Source organism: Simochromis diagramma, unplaced genomic scaffold (assembly GCF_900408965.1).
Source record: "Simochromis diagramma unplaced genomic scaffold, fSimDia1.1 OVJJ01000695.1, whole genome shotgun sequence".
NCBI lineage: Eukaryota > Metazoa > Chordata > Actinopteri > Cichliformes > Cichlidae > Simochromis > Simochromis diagramma.
Window position 1 is genome coordinate 421,554 of NW_024387488.1, and position 15,698 is coordinate 437,251.

General features: G+C 40.2%; 1 protein-coding gene across 4 annotated transcripts in view; it reads left to right on the forward strand.

Moving 5' to 3' along the window:
* The window catches only part of afap1 (actin filament associated protein 1), a 100,819-nt gene that overhangs the window by 46,811 nt on the left and 38,310 nt on the right, over positions 1-15,698 (forward strand). For all 4 annotated transcript variants that reach the window (XM_040016800.1, XM_040016799.1, XM_040016798.1 and 1 more), the window contains exon 2: positions 15,022-15,150. In XM_040016800.1, coding sequence (XP_039872734.1) covers positions 15,022-15,150 — 129 coding nt within the window. The remainder of the gene's footprint in view (positions 1-15,021; positions 15,151-15,698) is intronic.

Genomic DNA, 15,698 nt, shown 5'->3' on the forward strand with positions numbered 1-15,698 from the left:
AAAATGAATGCAGCTTGGTTTTCTAGCAGCAATAAACCTATTAAAATGGAAGGTTGTTAAAAGCGACTTTCTTACGATGTATCTCTTGTACAGTGGGATCTCCACGACGTTCAAACTGAAAGCCAAGAACAGCATGATTTTTCCGGGGCTGCTAGTGTACTCACTAACAAAGATTACCGGTCGATAACGTTTGTTTTGGCTTCCTTGCCAGCTTTTATTATTCTTCTGTTGTAGTTCAGATTGTGTATTGTAGAAATCTGTGTGCATGCATCAGATTGGCGCACGTGCGCCGTTCAGCACATACGCAAGCGCAGAAAAAGGCCACAAATGAATAATGTTTCTAAAAGGTATGCTGAAAGAGGGCACGGGGAAGAGACTGCGGAGAGACAGTTGGCTCCTCGCAGTGTCATTAGGGTTGTGGTCGCGTGTTAAGTGTCTATGTAGTATATGGACTTTATGCCGGACTCCGTTCAGTCATCTGGCAATTTAATGTAGCTCTGACTACAGAAATGAATCCCTTTATAAATGAGAAAGCAATCTGTTTTGGTGATTCTGGTCTTCAAGAGTTTGACCTCATAATGATGTGTAACAGTAGTTAAACTGATATAACTAGACTCAGCTTTTGGGCTGACTTCATTGCTGCCACCAGTGAAACTTGGTGGTGTTATCATACAATTGACAGAAGAATACCTTCCATTGGTTCACCTTTAATAGGTGAACCAATGGAAGGTGCTCTTAACAAATAATGTAATTAAAGCTCATTGTACTTTACAAGCACAAGCAGTGCTTTTTTCAGATATTTCACCATTTTATCGGTTTTCATTTTGTAATTACCCCCTATTATGCAACCCAATTCCTTTCTTTCTGGCATGGAGCTTAAAAGCAAGTCTGTTTCTTATTACCTCATTGTTGCTAGACAGCAGATCCACATACATCAACAACATGTGCAGTATCCGTCTCTGAAAATAATCTTTAAAAATCAGAGTACTTTCAACAGTGCTCAGAAAAACTGCTGCATAATTCTGAGCTGGAGGGTTACTCTTACTGTACACTTGGAGCAGTTAGGGGATAAATTATTACCCTTATCTTTGCCTGCCTGAGATTTTGAGACAACAAACTCTGGCTCTCTAGACTTGGTTGCAACAGCAGGATAACGGTAAATCAACCTATTTAGTCAAAAATAGTCACTTTGTCACTGTGTACACTAACAGAACTGTTTTTTTCATCTTCTTATCCATTTAGCTTTATACAGCTGGCAGTACTCAGACAGTTATTAAACAGTCCAGGTCAGCGTTAGGGCAACTCCACCCTGAAGTCAGAGGTTTTCTAACACAACCCTGGAATGACAGCACAAATGCTTGATATCTCTCACTTGTCCTCATGTGGTTGTGAAGTGAGTGCACAATAACAGGACCAATGCTAGCAGCTGCAAGGGTTTCGGGTGGCCCGGCAGTGCTTCAGTGCCCGGCATTTGGTGAGGTTTGTACAGACATCTATTGTGTACTACTGACGCATGCAGTATATAATATTTTTGTTTAACCAGTGTGGATATAGAAGAGCCAGTATGCAGGTATAAAATAGATATCACAACTCAGCTAGGTCTTCTAGTTTCCCAGCTCAGGATTTTCTATGATACAGTAACAACACATACTGCAGTCCTTGCTGAAATATAAATAAGGAATCTTGATTTACTCTTAATAATACTAAGAAAAACTAATTAGGGCTCCTGTAGTGGAGCTTTGTTCGGTATTCTGGAAATAAACCCAACAGGTTGGTTTAGAGTAAACATTGTCCTCATGCATTCAGAGGAATTCAAAGAATTTTTTGGGGTGGAGTAGTATTAATTTATGCTTTTTTTGTTTTTATTGGTTTATGTTGTTTTATGTTGTATTGGTTTATGATGGTGTTCACTGATTGGAACTTCTCAGTTTAAACAGTGTTGGGAACACTGTTTATTACTAAAGAGGCCAGCCATGAGGTTTTACCTTCACCAATCTCCATGCTAAAAATACTTTGTCTCTGGCTTTGTACAGGCTGCTTTAAACAATATGCAGGACAGTGATGATAACTATGGCATTTGTTTTTCAGGTCAAAATGGCACGCCCGATAAAGAGCAAACTTGTCATTGTCACAGACTCTCAAAATTAATCTTCTGTATCAACTTAGCTGTGAATGTATACAACATTTTAGTCAAATACCTTAAAACTGCAATTGATAGTTCTATGGTTTTTCTTATACATTAGTTTGATGATCTTCTCTGGCATGCCCCAAAAATTTTAAGTGTGGCTTCTATAATTTTTTTTTACTGGGGTCATGTCCCACCATGAATTCCTGCTCCAGGGTGAAGCTGTCAAGTGTGGAGATCTACTGTAAAAAACTCAGCAGAAATGACCTATTGTGATGCATACCAGAGTGCCATTGAAAAGATTTTTTGTCCAACGCAGTCATCACTCACCACCTGCCCTGTTTGTCAGAATTGCCTTCCTGCAATTTTTCTACTTCCCGAAAATGAAACCCAAGTTCTAAGACTGTCCTGACACACTGGTGGAGATCTAGTGCAAGAACAAAGGGGCATACGGGGACTTCTACAAAGTGACCTACAAATGGTAGAAGCTCAGAAAAATAGTACAGAAATGCACAAGAAGATGATCTTGAATGGAGATCAGCCATCTTTAGCTCAGGCATATTTTTTCTAGATAAATCTTCTTCTTTTTTTTCTTTGCTGCAGTTGTGGCAGTTTGAAACAGTGGAACAGTGTTGATTGATACTAAACATAAAACATACAAAACTGCAGTGACATTTTGCAAACAGTAATGACTGTCTCACTATACAGCAGTTTAGTGATAATCAATGCATTGCTGTTGTTTTTGATGCTGTTGATGTTGTTTTACTAGCTTCCCTTTGTCTATGCTATCTGCCAACCCTAACCCACTGGATCGGACGCAGGTCACAGCCAAAGACGTTAACCCTAACCCTATCTTAACCTGTAATCTGGGGAAAAAAAGTGGATACTTTTTAAAATATCAATTAGGGAAATTTTTTGGGAGAACTGTTTAATGGAAAGCAAAATTGCATACTTTAACTATCTAGGTCAGAGTTGGGATCGTTACCAAATGTTACTTGGGTTAGAAGTCAAATTTGAGCAACTGCTTGCTTCTAAAACATCTCTGATCTAAGGGACCTGGCTTGCTTTCCTTTCTATGTTGTTTTGAGCTGGTGGTGGATTTGAGGCAATAATAGAAAACCAAAGTCAACGTCAACTGTCTCTTTTAGCAAGTCCATGCTCAATAGCTCTCCCATTTATGGGGTGCTGTGCTTTGGGGGCAAATACAAGTGTTAAAGTGTTTATTGCCACTTATTATTGCAGCTTTCCTCACAGAAACTCTGAGTCGACAAGCAATTAATTGGAGTGTGTGTGATGTGGGAACGGTGGGTGCATGGTGTCACCGTACTGGCCTGCCTCGCTCATTTGGTTCTCCTTCCCTGCCTCATTCACCCCAATAGTGATTGAAGTTTAAAAGCTTTCATCTGTCAGACGCGTGAGCCCCTTCCTTTTTTTGGTGATGGATCCCAGCAGTGGAGAGGAGAGATGAGGAGAAATGACTTTGTAATTTCTCCATCCTTCCCTGCAGAGTTGGCCTGTCAGTAAGCTGGCATGTGGGAAGAGAGACTTTAATTTTGGGCCGACTAATCATAGCCCTCCCAGCCTTACCCCTGTGTCAATATGCATCTGGAAAAACACAGGGAAAAAGAATGGGGAGCGAGTGCCAAGCTCAAGCACAATTCAAAGGACCCCAGTGTATGCCAAATAGCACAGAATGATATGGCATACATCCAGCTGGCAGCCTGTTGGTAGCCTACTGATTTAACATCATCAAACAAGCATTTGCCTTTGGACTCGTACTTTAAAGAAGTTAAAATAGTTCTGCTTATTGCAAGCATATATGGTCGCCTTGAAAATTTGGATGCATTAGGAGGAAATCACTTCTCATGAGTCTCACTAGCCTTCAACAAGCTTATTGTAATAGGATGAGTGCATTCACTTGTTAGCCTGTCTGCCTTTAACAAAGCTTTTAGGATTACAGTACAAGACTAAAGCTGCCTTGGTGGGGTGTCCTAATAGGAGGATAAGGGTACAGGGAGCTGTAATTTTGTCAGTTTGAGCGTTTGGTTGTGACTGTGTAGCTGCTGTTTACACTAGCACAGATAAGAGTGCCTCTGTGTCCTGTTTCTGTAGGTGGTGTTTAATAAGTAACTGATGAAAAGACCAAAGGCTTCTATCACAGTCAGGACAATGGGTACACCTACAGGAATCTAATTTGATTTAAATCAAAGTTAGACAGGCTTTAGCTATTTCAGATTGAAAAAAGGGGCAATCATGCATGATGAATTTTGTATTTTCAGTGTTTTCCACACATAGACTTTATTTGGAGACTGAGGTTAGTATTTTATGTCTGACAGAACAACGCTGTTTGTGATCAGACAAATAGCTGATCACAGTGTTCAGCCGCTTCTAACCAAATGCCAGTTTTATCTATTGCCTGGCTCGCTGACCTGTGAGAACCTGACCAGAACCTGTAGGAAGTAGAGAAATGGTTTATGTGATGTTACTCCGAGCTCACCAAGGCTACAGAGCAGAACAAGGAACACAGCTGCCAACTTTAGCCCATGAAAGTGAAGTTAAGGTGAATTCATATACCATACACAAGGAAAACTTCAGACACAATGACTGTGTTTAACTATTAAATGGAAGTTTTTGAGTTAAATAAAAGATCTCGTCCAAGGTGTCCTGGGATGAAATAGGCAGCATTGTGGAAAATTAATACCAGGGATGCCCAAATGCAGCTATAAAGTCCATATTCTAGGACCTCCAATCTTCTAGATTTCTCTTTACCAAATGTAGAAGGTGTGTACTACAGTTTGAGACTCAGTGGGATCGGTTTTTCAACTTGCTGTGACCAACCTGGTGCTAATAACAAAAGGTATGGTGCATGGCAAACAGACTGCTCGTTATATTGCTTTTTGCTAGTCTATTTGGGTAATTTATAAAACTTGCCTCATTCACACAAGATGGCCCCGCCCCTCCCTAAAGCCTGGTTCTGCCGTAGGGTTCTTCCTGGTAAAAGGGAGTTTTTCCTTCCCACTGTCGCCAAAGTGCTTGCTCATAGGTGGTCATATGATTTTTGGGGTTTTCTCTGTATGTATTATTGCAGGGTCTACCTTGCAATATAAAGCACTTTGAGGCGACTGTTGTTGTGATTTGGCGCTATATAAATAAAATTGAATTGAATTGAATTCATTTATTAGATGACATGTGCTGCTTCCTGAGCTATCACAACCTGTGGAAAATCTGAATTTTCCTGTGAAATTACTTTGTGTTGAATGTTCATGAGTTCTCAGATAGTAAATCAGAGACGTGTGCCTGTGAAAACTCCAGTCCACTACCTATATCTGAATTGAGCCATTTTGTGGATGAAACAAATGATGATGCTTAGTAGACCTACAGCCTCTATATCCTCACCAGTCAAAAACCATGTATAATGTGACACTCATTTCTCACACCCATGCAGCTACAATTCCCAGTCCAATCAAGAAAACCTCATGTCCTCCATTCCCACCAGAAGATCAAAACTACAAGCAGGAGTGTCTCCCCCTCCACAACCCTTCACCCCATCTTTCTTTTTGTCCCATGGTTTTTAGCTGAGCTCCCTCTAATTATCTTTTTAAAAGACATACCAAAGGGCGCATCATTACTATCCCCAAATATTGTTTGGTTTTAGAGCTTGCTTTGGGACTTCTCCCACCATATTTCCACCTCTCTTATCTTCTCTACACCTCCATCAGCACTTCCCTATCCCATCACCTTTCTTTTTTTTTTTTTTTTTCTCCTTTTCACATCAGGGTTTTGCAGATGTGTGTTTGCGGTCTGGGAAACATCTGCTTCTACAGTAAACCACCTGTACAGTTCGATAGCAATCAGCCCCCCTCTGTGCTCTGTGATGTTTGCTTGGCATGCCTGATGGAAGATAGAAAACACACAAACCTCATAATTACAGACCTGAGAAATGGGGCGGGAGCAAGGCAGCTTGTCTTTCATCATAAGTTAATGCAGCATCACCCATCCTCTGATCTGTTCAGAACTCTCCCTCTCGCCTGGTGCTCATCCAAGTTGAGGCTTTAAAAGTCTTTATGAAACATTTATGACTGGTAATAGCACACAACTTTCACAGCTTTCCACCAGCAGTGGGAAGGGAAAAAAACAGTACACAAGGCTACCAGTATAGGACTAAAATATCTGTATGTAGCGGAGGACATTTAAGAGTTATTTTTATCTGATAAATTATAAAGTGAAGCTGAGAAGGGCAGTGAAAATTCAGATGGTAAGCAGTTACCTTTACAAGTTGGAGTTACGAAGGAGTTATCAGAGTGGAAAGGCAGATGATACTCTTCCTTTTCCCCCCAAAGTATTAAGAATTTTTCAGCTTGTCTGTGTGATGGTTTTTATGTAATCATGTGACAAATAAATACCTTCCAGCATCACCCTGTGTTTTGGTGGCATGTTGGAAGCAGTAACCATGACGATGCCAGACCATAAAACCAACCTCAATTAACAATAACCACCTTCTTACTGTAACACTGAACCCACAGTGCAGTTAAGCTTCCCAAAACCGCAGAAAGTGGGTGTTTGGAACTGTAAGTCTCTGGCTTCTCATGCATCTTTTAGGTGCACAAGGACTCCTTTAAAATCTGTTACGTGCCACAAAATAGCATTTCTGGTTGAGCTGACCTGGTATGGCAGACAATTTATCATTTACGTAAACAATCTTAGTCTACATGTGCCAGATGCAAACTTGCACTTCTATGCTGATGATACAGTTATTTACAGCTGTGGTTCAACTCTTGTCCAAGCCATCGACTCCTTGCAGAAAGCCTTTTCTGCTGTCCAGCACTCATTACATCAGCTTAAACTTGTTCTCAACGCAGACAAAACAAAGCTCATGTTGTTTTCTAAATCAAGGAGACGAGGCCAAACAATCCCATCAGTAACCACTCTTGAAGGTAATAAAATAGAGTTGATTCACACCTATAAATATCTGGGAATCTTAATTGATGACTCGCTTACCTTCAAACCACATGTAGAGAATCTTGTGAAAAACCTGAAGTTAAAACTGAGATTTTACTTTCAAAATAAGTTGTGTTTCTCTTTTAATACAAAGAAGCGGCTTGTTGCTGCTACATTCTTGCCTGTGCTGGATTATGGTGATATTCTACATATGAATGCTTCTGCTCAATGTCTTCGAATGGTTGATTCTGTGTATCATGCTTCTCTGAGGTTCATCACTAACCGTAAATTTCAGACTCACCACTGTGAGTTATACTCTCAGGTAGGATGGCCTGCTTTGGTAAGTCGGAGGAACTGTGATTTATACAGTTTTATATATAAGGCGATACTTGGGTTGCTGCCTTCTTATATATGTTCCCTGCTTGTAATGAAACATGCTGGTCGGTATTCTCTTCGTCCGCATGGTTACTTGTTGCTTTCTGTTCCATTTGCCCGAACTGAACTTGGTAAAAGAGCTTTTGTCCATTTAGCACCCTCGGCTTGGAACAAACTGCAGAAGGAATGGAAAATGACTGAATTCATTTCATTAAGTGATTTTAAATCTAAACTACGAATCCTTGAGGCCAAGTCCATAACATGTAACTGTTTCAATTAGATTGATTGTCATTTTAACTGACTTTTTTATTTTTATTTTTTAATTTTATTGAATTTTATTTTTTATTTTATTTGTATTCTTTCACTTATTGTTGCATGTGTGTTGTTGCTGCCTGTGTTTGAGTAATTTCTGTAACTGTGAGACATCTGCTGCCTATCTTGGCCAGGTCTCCCTTGAAAAAGAGGTTTTTAATCTCAATGGGATCTTCCTGGTTAAATAAAGGTTAATAAAAAAAATAAACTGTCAGGTCCATGAAAAAATAGTCTGAAAACATTATTGCGTCAAGCCTTGAAGTTTGAAGAACAAACAAAGGAAATATACTAGAAATCAATTTATGTGTTTGTTCCTGACATTATTGCTTATATTACAAGTAAAGCTAATTAGAATCATCATTTTCTATGTTCTTGGTATATTTTGTATTGTTTTGCCATTCAAAGCATTTTATGGTTTTTTGTTAGAAATATAAACCCTACTCCTTGTTCACTTTTGGCACAGTGCATTTATACTCCCATCCAAGACTTAAAGACCTTTACCAAGTTTGTATGGCCCATTTATCCAAGTAAACTGAGCCCATGTTGATTTACAAAAGTGGCATGGCTTTATGATTATGACAATGGTTTGGTATTAGAGTGACTTGGACCATTTTCTTAAAGGAAAAAAAACAATTCAGTTTAATTCAGTTTTATTTATACAGCGCCAAATCACAACAACAGTCACCTCAAGGCATTTTACATTGTAAGGTCGACCCTACAATAATACATACGGAGAAAAACCCAACAATCATATGACCTCTATGAGCAAGCACTTTGGCGACAGTGGGAAGGAAAAACTCCCTTTTAACAGGAAGTGCCGTCCGGCAGAACCAGGCTTTAGGAAGGGGCGGGGCCATCTGCTGCGACCGGTTGGGGTGAGAGAAAGAAAACAGGATAAAAGACATGCTGTGGAAGACAGCCAGAGATTAATAACAAGTATGATTCAGTGCAGAGAGGTCTATTAACACATAGTGAGTGACGTAAATTGACTGAAGAAGGAATACTCAATGCATCATGGGAATCCCCCAGCAGCCTAGGCCTATTGCAGCATTACTAAGGGAGGATTCAGGGTCACCTGATCCAGCCCTAACTATAGCAAAAAGGAAAGTTTTAAACCTAATCTTAAAAGTAGAGATAGTGTCTGTTTCCCAAATCCAAACTGGAATAATTCCAGTTCTAATAGTTGCATTGCATTTCAGCAGTGTGTGTATGTTGAGGCAGATCCTGACCTGAAGTCCTGTCAGATAATCAAACTAAACACGTCTTCGAAGTGTTAAAGGCGCTGCTGGTAACAAGAAACAGACACCTGGAATATGTGGTGCGGGATAGCAACTGTCAGTGTTCCGTCAATCATAACAGCTGTATTCCAGGAAGAGGGCAGAAAGCCCTCCTCCCTCTAACCTTGCTAAGCATTTTTGCACAATAACAAAGCCGCAGGCTCTCAAGTTTTACATGAAATCCAAACGTGACCCCGTTGTCTCGTTCAAACACAGTCCTCACTTAGGAAAATCCCCTTTGATCTGAATACCTGGCAGTGAAAACATCCCTGTGAGTTGTCTAGGTGTTTTTAGTGTGTGTGTGTGTGTGTGTGTGTGTAGGGATTGATGTTTTGGAAAGAGCACGTATTTTTTGTCATGCAGACCGAATGCTAACACAGCAGATGTGGTTTGGGGTACATATGATTAATGTATGCAGATATCTGAAAACTGACTAAAATATTTATGGCATTAGAATCAAAAAGCTAGAATACATGACACAAACACATGCACTGCCTTTTATGTTGAGTACAATGAAGGGCATTATGGAAATGGAAAAATGAGGCTGAATGAACAGGGTGAGATGGGGAAGAAAGGACGTGGGCAGTTTGTTTGCACAACATGGTTTTTTTTTAAAATTATTTTATTTTCCTGCGTGCCCTTAAGCCTTCTTTGAGGGTGGTCCTTGCCTCCACCTCTTCATTTTCTCTGCCATCTTTGGTGAACTGGGGAGCTCACTTTCGGTTGTTAATGGCACACATGCGCACAGGTTGTGTTTTTTGGCCACCCCTGTGGAGGTAAAGTATTGCACACGTTGCACAAAGCTCTACGAAGCAGTAAATGGAGCAGTAAATAGCTGCTTGGCTGTTCAGAGTTTAGTACAAAATCAGGTAGTGCTGAAAGTGATCCAGGGAGCGTGTACCTTCGCAGTGAGGGATGTTACTACTTGTTTATCTGCAAGTACAGAGTGATAGTGTAGGTAAAGTGCAAGTAATCTTTCTGCTGTAAAAGGATTTAAAGCACTCCGACTTACAGATATTTGGGGTTGATTGTTGGGTTTTCTCTGTATTATCGTAGGGTCTTTACCTTACAATAGAAAGTGACTTGAGGCTTTGAGATTGTGATTTGGTGATATATAAATAAAACGGCATTGAAATATGTTTTTCCATTGGTGGCCCAGGAGTTAAATATTTTCTGTTATTGTCATCGTTAATTGCAGTTTTAGTGGTATTACATGCACAAACGGAGGAAACATGTTACTCCATGTTAGTCTCCCCATCACCCTCACTTTTTCTGTTTATCTTTCACCCCAGCCCCCCTTTCCTCACCGGACTCTCCTGTAGTATAATCAGATTATGTGAGGAATGTGGGAAAGTGTCTGTGTATTCAGTGTCAGAGCTGCTCTCTAACAGTCAAGCAGCAATAAAGATGAACCGTGGCTGCACTGGATACAAACATCTATTGATTTTATTGTCATAACGCTGAGATATTAATATGAAGAGCATTAATGCTTTTTGCCAGCTACCTGCACCATCATCTGTTTTTGTTTAGTTAAATGCTTGTGGGAATTGTGATTACATGTGGTATTCAGACCTGTTTTGAATAGACCCTCCAACTCGGGCCCAGTGGCATGGGATAGTGGAAGAAATTTTTGGAATGGAAAGACTTACCTTTGTCCTTAGACTTGAGCTTGAGAAATTCAAGAAGCTCTGGGAAAAATGGATTGTGTACTCCCATTGTACTGAACAATTAAATATTACCATGATGTAAGTAGATACTAATGTTGAGACTGTGTATGTCTTCCATGCTGACCTAAAGTTTTGTATTCTCGTACTGTAAATTAATAAATAAAAAGTTATTTAAAAAAAAGACCTGTTTTGAATACTTCATGACTTATGTCTGTTATAAAATAGCCTGAAATAGTCTTAATGGCATGTGACATACTAAACTGCTGTGACATTTGGCACATGGGTTAGCCATTAGGCCAGCTTATCTCCTGTGCCTGTTGCTCAGATATCGGTTAAGCTGATTTCATGTGATTATATGGAAACACGAACATATCACAGCTTGCTTGGAAGCAAGTCCTGTCTGTATGTTTGATGCTAATGTCTCCCATAAAGATTAGTGTACATTTTTTTGTGTGTCATGTAACACAAGTTTAACTTTTCAAAGTCACTATAATCAAATGAAGGTAAGGGTCAGTGTTATTGGTCATTTAGTTTTGAATAGTTTTGAACAAAATGTGAATGTTTTTGAAAATTCCAGACTTTTAAATTCATACACAGTTGTTTGGCTTGTAGTTTAATTACTTCATCTTCAGTTCCTCGTGCCTCTTTTCTCGTTTTGGGCCTGGAGAAGTGGATTAAAGTCAGGTTCAGTGTCGTCACTAAGGCTACGTCCACACGTGCCCGGGTATTTTTGATAACGCAGATTTTTCTATGCGTTTGCACCTTTCGTCCACACGTAAACGGTAGGGGTGCAACGATACACAAAATTCACGGTTCGGTTCGGTTCGATACTTTGGTGTCACGGTTCGATATTTTTTCGATACAAAAAAATGTTCATGCATTTTTAATTTGTCATTTATTAAAATTATAAATATATATTTTAACTCAAAAGTACAGTTTTTAAATTTAACCCTAACCCTTGTGCGTGTTTTTTATTTTGACAGCGAATGCGCACCTGCGGACCACTTATGTGCAGCCCTGGTTATTTAGCTCATCATATTGCAGCCACAGAAATTCTTTTGTCCATGAAACCATAAAGCTGCACTTTCTTTTTGCCTTATAGTCTGATTTGTCATAACTTCTCCGTTTTGTGGTAAGCTTTTCTTTGGCTGTCACTTCTTCACCCTGACCTGTCTTATTTGGCTCAGCAGAACTGAAATGCTTTTACACGCTCACTCACATAAGCTCAGCGATTCTCTGCGCGATCAACCTCTCACATGTTTAAGCTTGCTGCGGGAGATTTCACTTGTCATGTTTGCATAGTAAGCTAACGATTAATAAGACGATGTCAGAGGAATTGGTGCACAAATTATCATCACTCACCAATCAGTGCTGTCGCTCTCTATACACAGTTCGCACGATTGCAAAGTGAAAGCAAAAAAACAAGCGCAAATTCAAACGCGACTTCAATATGTCACATATTGACAGTGGCTCACCGATGCCAATGACATAATTACCCAGCTACATTTCTGAAAGAATGCAAAAGCATTGACATATATTTTTCCTACAATAGCCCGACGGGCAGAGAAGAGATAGATTTTGGTAGCCCGACTGAAAAAATCGCTAGCTCCGGGACGTCGGGCTAGCGATATTGCAAGCCCTGTATCTGATTGAGGAATCACTCATCTTTGGAAAAGAGAGTTTATTACAGAGAAATGGCTCTTTCCAAAATAAAAGCTATACTATCCGCTTCTTCTGGGCTATATTCTCAGCAGCATAAGGAGAATCATGTGCTAACAGCTGTCTAAATGACTCGGCTAAAGTTAGTAGCATGCTTGCTTTTTTTTGTCTGCTTCCACTTGTCTTTGCACTAGGATGATGTCGGCGTAAATGTGCAGTCATATTCGTTGTGTTCCCACTAGTGCTTTCAGGTTAATCTCGTTGAAATGACCTTAACGCCACAACACGGCAAATCTCCGTTAACGAGCTACCGCCGATCGCTCCGTGCATGGGGCTAGACGGCAAACACGTTAACGAGCTAACTGCGCTAACACACTAGTTCACACCAATGTAATTGAGCATTGCATGGCACATCCAACATACTGTTTTACTTTAGTCCATGACTCGCTTACCTTCAGGGTCATACGTCACATGAAAACCAAAATAATTCCAAACGCCAGATCTGAATGTTGCAAGTAGAGCTTAACTTCTGTCTTGCTAGCTTGCCCTGCGCTCTTCCTTCTGACTATGCTGTCTGTGTTGAGCGCTCAGTGGATCTGCGCTCGACAGTGCAGCCTAGGCGGAGTAGTCGAACACAGATTCACTGAGCGCTCAACACAGACAGCATCGTCAGAAGGAAAATTGATAAAATAAATTACAAATGTTGTATTGTTCGATACATATGCGTACCGAACCGAAAGCACTGTATCGAACGGTTCAATATCGATACGAATATCGTTGCACCCCTAGTAAACGGCGTTTTCGGTCACTGAAAACGGAGATTTTTGAAAACGCAGTTTTTGCATTTATGTGTGGACGAGAAAAACGCAGAAAACGCAGAAAACGCAGCGTCAAAGATGTGCGCATTTTTTGACGTCACACTGTGCGCCACGTTATTGTTTCGGTGAAATGAATTTCTACAATACTGTTACTGTTAATTCTACTCTCTGCAGTGTTTAAATGCTTACATATACACACAGTTACTGTCCCTCCACACATACGACTCGGTTCTGCTTCTATGCCCCAGCTTTGTTTTCTTTTTCCCACCGAGGCTTCTAGACTTCTGATTGGCCAACATTTCTACACGGTTAGGAATATATCGCCACCTGTTGCTTTGGCATGTTCATATCAGCGTTTTCCTTCATTTCTGCGTTTACGTGTGGACGGGATTATTTTTTAAAACAAATACGGAAAATCTCCGTTTTCAAAAATACCCGTGTACGTGTGGACGTAGCCTAAGATCTCACTAAGAGATTTCCTTCTGCAGCCCCAGAAAACAAAAACAGTAATCTATTCTCTGACGGGGAGAGTTTAACACCTAAAAAAACAAAAACAAACTAGTTTGTAGATGCACAAAAAGTCATTTCCAGTAAATTTGCCAGGTTAGTCTGCCCAGCAGCTGCTCTCAGATTGTTTCTGAATCACGCTCGGACATTCAGTGACTCGACGTTGTCACAAAGGGCAGTAACCACAGAAAGTCCTCATTAACTCCACTTAACTTTTTCAGTCTGCAGCTGCTGTCCAGGATGATGCAGTGCCTTTTGATACAATCAGGTGTTAACAAAAAGCTTCACTGAGCTGGGACCCTCATCTTGAGACAGTGCTTCTTATCTGAGTGTTTGTGCAGAGCGTGGCATCTCAGAGTCACGCTTCTGAGCCCAATCAAATGCTCTCAGATCAAGTGTGTGGAGATAGACTCACTGATACCTTGCTCCCATACCTCATCTGCGAGCTATGTTCTGTATTCGGTTTCCCTGCTTTTGTTTTGCTCTGTGTGGGAAGCTGCTGGTGTATTTTTCACCTGCGGCTATAATTCCATCAGGTACATTGCCAGATCTGTCCCTGCCCAGCAACTATCAGCTTGCTGGATCTGTGCACTTGAAGGACTGTCAGCGCTTGTGATTGATTTACTTGAAAATTCTGTTTTCCACAGGGCCACCTGGCTGCCCACTTATGTTACATAACAGTATTTTGTGCTTTTCCAGTATCTGTTTAATGTTGCTTTGTTGCACAGGGCCAAAAAATACTTGTCAGTGTGTTTTAACTGAAACATGCGCTACATTGGGACTGATTAATGAGCAGCTAATGCTGGGGCCTGTTTGTGCCACCAAAAGGTTGTTTGGGAAGCCCAGCACTCACTTTTCACATTCTGAAACACTCTGTTTCACTCAATACAGTATTAAATTGGTATTAATCCACAGGTCAAAATAGTTCAAAGAAAATAATAATCTCTTACAATGTAAGCGTTAGAATGTCATCATCATTTTGGGTAAACGCTTACCAAATATGACTCGTGAATGAAAACTATGGTACAGTTGTGCGGTGTTGTAGTGATATAGTCTATACTGCTCTTCATCTACAAACACAGTGCATTAGTGTTTCTGTTGGCTGATGGTGTACATCTGCTCAGTTAAACAAAGGTAAACAACTAACCAGTCTTTGATTTCTCACCCAGCTCTTAATTGCAGACAGTGAAAAACAGAAAAGCAAGCTGTAAGAGTAACGTTCCACAAATTAGTTGTTTTCAGTATTGGTGCGATCACACAAAGATAAAGTAGCGTAGGTCTCATTCCAATTAGACTAGAGTCCCATAACCTGACTCTTTGATATTTGTGTATTTGTTCTCCAGCAATGGAGGAGCTGGTGTGTGAGCTTCGTCTGTTTCTGGACCTGCTGGACAGAGAATATCTGAGTGCTGGGGTCCGAGAGAAGAAGATACACCTCTCCAATATTCTGCACAGAGTACTGTCCGACAAAGGTGAGGATTAAACTTATACTGCACCTTCTGAAACACTTAGATACAACACCTGACCTTACTATGGCTGACTGCAGGAGTTCCATGAGCAGTCTGGTACATACACAAAGAATGTAGACCACAATAAGCTGGTCCTAGGTCAGTGTGGGATTGAATTGTTTGGTTGCTGTCATCATAGAGTTATATTGGTATACATTTACTTATAAAACCCTTTACTTGTAAGCTAATATAGCCAAAAGTTGTTTATGACAGATTAAAAGAGTTAATTTCATCAGTGTGATGTTTTCTGAGCTTTTCTTTAACACAGACTTTTTTCTTTAAGATGTTCAAATCAAATCAAATCAAATCAAATCACTTTTATTGTCACATCACATGTGCAGGCACACTGGCACAGCACATGCGAGTGAAATTCTTGTGTGCGAGCCCCACAAGCAACAGAGATGTGCAAACACAACAACACAAACGAGCAAAATACAAGAATGGCCAACCTGAAACTAATAAATATATGTACAATATAATAGTATATGCATTTCTGGATGTGTATACTAAAT